Source organism: Echinococcus granulosus, assembly GCF_000524195.1.
Source record: "Echinococcus granulosus chromosome Unknown EG_S00065, whole genome shotgun sequence".
Classification (NCBI taxonomy): domain Eukaryota; kingdom Metazoa; phylum Platyhelminthes; class Cestoda; order Cyclophyllidea; family Taeniidae; genus Echinococcus; species Echinococcus granulosus.
In genome coordinates, this window is record NW_020170445.1 from 247,246 (window position 1) to 253,277 (window position 6,032).

Below are 6,032 nucleotides of genomic sequence, written 5' to 3' on the forward strand. Positions count from 1 at the left end.
GAAACTGTCTAAGAAGCATACAAACTTAATGATAAATGGGTTTGTTTAAGTCGTCTGCGTATGGGCTGACCTCGGAGTTCAGTTGGAGACGTTTTACGCTCATTCCGCACCGATGAGGTCGACTCTGATGATGGGTGATGGTGAGGTACTGCGCGGCCTAGTGCAATGTGGTAAGAGGAAGCTCTCTAGCCTCAGTGCGGATGGGTCGGGGAGATTGTTGAGGCGGACTCTGCTGCGTCAATCGTTGAAGACGTGGCGACGGCAGCAGAGGGAGATTCGCAGACAGGCGCGTTTCGAGCGACGAAATTGGCGGAGTTTCTACAGGGCGTGGGAAGAAGAGGACGACTTCGAGGATTGTGAGGAGCTGCACGAAATCCAAGTGCATAATCCGGAGCTGGCGGCGGCCTTTGCAGCCCTCGACAATGGTGGTGGGTGCGTCGACAACTGTGTTGATGATAGCAAGGAGGAAGAGAATGACGATGGCACAGTAGATTCGTTTTACCATTGTCACGGTGACTACAGGTACAGCTATGCTGTGCCTGGGATAGACACGTGTTAGTGGCAGTGGCAGTAACTTGAGTGAGGGAGGAAGGATGGCGGGTGGAGATGGAGATGGAGAGAGAGAGAGAGAGTGAGAATGAGAAGGAGCTGCCATTTGAATTGTACATAAGAAGTGTTTGTACATATTTGTAAATGACATTGATTGTAATGTGGTTTGTTGAAGGCGACCAGACCCTTGGCCTGGTGTTGTGCGACCTGGCCTGGCCTACCTTGGTCTGGTCTGAGCTGATCTGATTTGGTCTGGTCTGGCCGGGCGTGATTCTCTCCCCTCGCGAAACCAGTGGCTGTGAGGAGACAGGAGAGGCGTCCATGATGGGCCCTGGTAAGAGACGTGTTGCTCTTATGCATTCTGTCTTTTGTACATACGTAGTCGTGTACGCGCACAAAGAGGCGTGACATTTTTGGGTCTGTAGTGTGCCTTAAGAGATGACTACGATTGTGATTTGCACTACAGTTGGTATTATTTTTGTTACTATGCTGATGTAGAATGTGAAATGCACCTTACTTTGTTTTGTTCTGTTTAAATGGTGAAAGAGTTGGAGTTAGAGGGTGGGTGGATGGATGGTTGGATGGGTGGGTGGGCAGGTGAGTGAATGAATGTTTGAGTGAGTGTTGTGAGTATATGGCATTGCTATGCGATTGCGTTTGTGGTTATGCAGGAGGAGGTGGTCAGTGGTGCATTGTCTTCTCTGGTCGGTTGGAGGAGGAGGCGGTCCTTTGCCGACGGCGTGTGGAGTGCGGGATTGCGGGTAAATACGCTTTGAATGTGACTTATTGAGTCGTGTTTGGATTGTGGCCCTCATTTTGCTGCCTTGTGTAGGTACGCTTTTATTTGAAGCGAGACTGTATTGTGATGGAATGTGTAGTGGTGGATATTTATCTGCATTTACTCACTTTATGGCTTGGTTGGTGGGTTGCTAGGTCCCTTGATATTTGCTATCCCTTTTGTATCACTTTCTTTTTGAATTTGTTGACTTCTTGGGTATTTACTACCTTTCTCCGCAGTGTTTTTGCTTATTTTCTTGCTTTATATCTTACTTTTTTTTACTCTGTTTTGGGAATTGATGTTTGTTTGTCATGTGTGCGGTGAGGTGAGTTGATCATCAGTTTCTTTACACAATTGAGTGTTTTTATGCATACAAATAAAGACTCCCATGAAATCAGCTTTTTGATTTGTCTCGTCAAAAATCGCATGGGGGACTAAGTTCTTTTTTGGGTTGGCTGGGCCTTCTCTCGGTTCGACTTCAGTCTGGTTATGGGGCCAGGCTCCGGCTCTTTTGCCCATTTAGGCGGTCGGGGCCCGGTTGCAGTGGTGGCTTGTGGATTCTTTTGGCCGTTACATGTCTTGACTTTGAGGGGGAGGTGGCGACTGGGTTTGGGGCTACTCTTTGGGTGGGTTAGTGTTTGCTTTGTTGTCGCTCCTGGGGCGTGCAGTGTGCGTGCCAATTTCCCGAGTGGAGGTATAGGCTCGGCACCGTGAGGGGAAGCTGGAGTGGTGTAGGTTTGACTGCACAATTGTATCCGCTGTGGTGGGGTGGTTCTAAGTTTGGGCCTCCCAGTTCAACCCTGGCTGCGCGCGAGTCCCTGGTCCAGATGGGTGAGTGTGCGATAAGAGCCGAGAGGGATTTGAGGAATTAGTGGCAATTAACTTAGCCAAGTTGCGTTTAGGTGCAGATACAAGCAGAAGTGCTTTTGCTCTTTGAACTAATTACCATCAATGATAAGTCTTCCGCGTCAGCAGGCCTCTAGTACAGAATCTTTGGGCCATAAAATGCTCGAAGATCCATTGAAATAATCCTAAAAATAATGATAATATCCAAAACAACTAAAGGTTTTTTTAAAAATAATCATGAATACAAATTAAAATAATAGTGTTGTTTTGTTTCTTAGGTAGATGGCGCGCTGTGTGCCTGCGTCATCAGTCGTCTGATGCGAAGAGGTGATCTTTTGAGATATTTAACGGATAGGGGATTGGTAAAGCTTTCATCCCTTAATCCTAGGAATACACCCGACATTTTGCTCAGATGTGTACTCCTCAATCAGTCGCTAAAATCCTGGAGGGAGCAGCTGGTTGCGTTGAGAGTAGAGGATAATGTGATAACAAATAACGCGAATGCTATTGGAATTCGTGAGGACAACGGCAATGCCCAGAGCCAGAATTTTGAGTCGGCTTTAGAATTCACTGGTGATGGCAGTACCAACGAAGTTGTTTCAGTGCATTTAATTCCTCACTCGGACAATGACTCCCCGCAGAACTGTTCTGATTAATCCAATGTCCAAGAATTGAGGGATTTTTCATTCTTTTTTGTATGAACCAAGTGGAATGTTATTTTACCCCTATCTTTCATGAATGCCTCTAGTGTGCTCCATTTTATCGATATCAATGGTATCTTCTGTGGTAAGCCGTTTGTCTTTCACCCTTCTCCTGGTCCGTTTCTACCACAAACGGCATTTGATGTTTCCCACGTTTCATTCCATCCTGTACCACCTTAGTGGTCATGAGGTAGGTGGCTGACTTGATTTCTAATTTATCTGCCACGTTGACAAACTTTCTTTCACTGGAAAAAAATTTGCCCTTTTTTACCCTGTTTTGCAGACAAAAAACTATTCTTTTATTGGCAGCATTTGATGAAGCAATAATTTTTTGTGATGCAATATATTTTGCATTTACTGTCGGATTCGAACTTTTTCGGTTTATTCACTCCCTTTCCTTGTTTCATTTCTGATTGAAATACTGGGATTTGTGGCAGCGTTTGACTATCTGATTTAACTTGTCTCTTCTAGGTGTAAAGTGAAGACTACTAATGTGTGAGCTGATAGATAAAAACGCATTTCTAAGGAGACCGCTGAAATTAATCAATAGGGAAATTGCTCAATGTTATTTTATATGTATTAGCATTACTGCAGCGAGGTTTTTCCAAATTTTTGAGAAGCATATGGTAATCTGGTATCTGATGCCGTTTCTGTATTCTGTTTCACTGTATTATTTTGCTGGAATATAAGTTTTAATCCTTAAAACGTCCTTTTTGTTTTTGAAAGGTGGTCGGGTTGCCGTGATTATGGTCTGAGTTTATGCTCCCCTAATGCGGTTGATAAAGTGGCAGTTGGCATTTGGGTGAGATCGAGATCCCACACTTTTATTTCAGGGTTGTCACCCAGAAGTTAGTCGTGGACAATGCAGTTTTGTGTTAGCAACTCCCCGCAGCTAAATCATCTGAGAGTTCTTGTTCATAATCAATGGATTAGCTATCAGGTTGATACTTGCCCGTTGCAAACCGCTTAAACATATTGCGAATGTCAGTTGTGGTTATTTCCTTTGGGGCGATGGTAAATCACCTTTAGCAATGCATCAAGGATATACCATATCTTCTAAACACTAGCTGGTAGTCAGAGATGTCGAGTTTCTTCCGGTGACGCTAATGACATTAGCTGCCTAAGGCAACACCAGTCAGTGGAGTCTGTGCTGTGCCCCACTTTTTCCCTCAAGTTTAGATATTGTCATCGTCTTGATTGGGGAGGGGGGTGTTACCTCACCAGGACGGTTTCTCTCCCGTTGGTACTTGCAACAACGCTAACTTTTCATTAGTAGTGACTTTGATGGCCTAACGTTCCGTCTAAATCACAGTTTTACTGTCCCTTTAATCTGCACAGGCTCCGTTCAGCATTTTAGCGTTAATTCATTTCAGTTGACAGCTTTCTATATTTAAATCCAGAGCTGTACACCTTATAATGTTTTCAGGGATGGCTGGAATGTTACAGAGCACCTCAAAAACTTCGTATGCATGTTGTCTTTGGTGTTTATTCCTTTAGCTGGCGAATTAAACATCGCGTGGGAAGTTTATGAACTAGTATGCTCATTAGCACAGACCCTCCTAAGCTCCATACAAGAATAATCAGAGGTAATGACCTCAGAACGGAGGCCGCTAGCCTAGGGACAACCGGAATACAGCGTGTGCGTACACCTCTGCCTCTCCGGAGCACTAGGGTGTTTGAAGCCGGTACGACTCTCACGTATTTAGGTCTTTTCAGGTGACATTTACCTTAAAGTGTGTCACCTAAGCAAAATTAACAAATGAGGGGATTTAAAGAGGGTCCATTTCGAGAAATGTTCTGAAGTCTTCAAAAATTATTCTCGAATGGCAGAGTTCCATCGTTGAGTGGGAATTTCTGGGCGTCGTAGTGAAAGCGTTTGGTTCTCAGCAAAGGGGCATAAATTTTCATCCCCCTACCGTCAGCGCCTAATGTATGGTCGACTGTGGAACGTTTGACCCATTTAAACGCCTTCTTTAGATACGAGTAGATATCAGGGAATGCGAGTTTTAAGCCTTCATCGACAAGGAACTTCGTCCGTCACCACACATTGTTTCTTGAACACACGCAGGCACTATCCTGCTTGAAAGTCTAGGCTAAAGCGGGTTGGGACGTGTGCACTGAATGCCAGAAACAGAACATGCCTACCGCTTCCCACTGCGCCAATTGATGCTACGGTGCCAGCTCCTTCCATGATTTTAAAATCGGGAGAGCCAGAGTTTAACATAAAGTCGTCTCGCATAACACAGGGTTTAATAAATTTGCTTCACATACGTACATAGGCAGACAAAAGGAGAAGAGGGGGCAGAAAGTGAATGATAATAATGACATCAACAAGGAGGGAAAAATGCAATACTCATCCATCCAAATACTCAACCGTCCACCTAACAGCCATCTCGCGGTAGTCGAGCCAAGAACTCGCGCATGTCGTACTCCGCCGCATACTCTCCTGCCTCCACGTCGCCCCAGCTCGGTCCCTTTCCCCCACTACCACCGCCGCCGTTGTCCGACAGCGCTGATGCACCTTCCCCTTTCACTGCTGCCGCCATGTTATGAATCATCCGACTAGTGTCCATCTCTCCCAGTACCCGATTGTTGGGTTGAGAAATAAGGGCGCACGCTGGGTGAGGAGACGGAAGATGGAGACCACGTGACGCTGGCCTAAAGGTCGCGGCATGGATTACCGTGCCCGCGCCCGTCAAATTGAAATCGAGGCCACCGACTGCGGTGGTGAGGAGGAGGGCATCGAAGGAAGGATCGGCAGTGAGAAGAGAGATCAAGGCCTCCGGCGCACCCAACGAAACACTGCCGTCTAGACGGAGATGCACAAGGCTCTTGAACTCCGTACTGGGAGTGGGGGAAGGAAAGATAACCATTGAAAGTGCTTTCCTATTTAATCGACTATTTGCACCTTTGTAATGCCACATAGGATCTAGCAGTCATTTTAACTTCTTCCATTCTCTCTTCTCAATTACGTCTACTTAGCTGTCTCTAGATCCATCCAGTTGCTCATCTCTCAACTCATGCACCTATTCACCTAAATCCTCATTAACCCAAATAGTCTGTCATGGTGCTATAAAAATTACTTTATTCTCCAGCCAGGCATTCAGTCATTCATCCATCCATTCATCCTTCTACTGTTAAAGACATCTATCTCGGAT

The 6,032-nt window shown here is 45.6% G+C and overlaps 1 protein-coding gene across 1 annotated transcript; it reads left to right on the forward strand. All coding sequences in view use genetic code 11, as the record gives it.

Moving 5' to 3' along the window:
• Positions 1–112: 112 nt before the first annotated feature.
• On the forward strand, positions 113–2,829 carry EGR_06894 (hypothetical protein; the record flags this gene model as incomplete). Its single annotated transcript, XM_024496143.1, has 4 exons — positions 113–487; positions 1,221–1,310; positions 1,810–1,953; positions 2,452–2,829. The coding sequence occupies 4 exons, from the start codon at positions 113–115 to the stop codon at positions 2,827–2,829; spliced, it is 987 nt and encodes a 328-aa protein (XP_024349455.1).
• Positions 2,830–6,032: the final 3,203 nt, after the last annotated feature.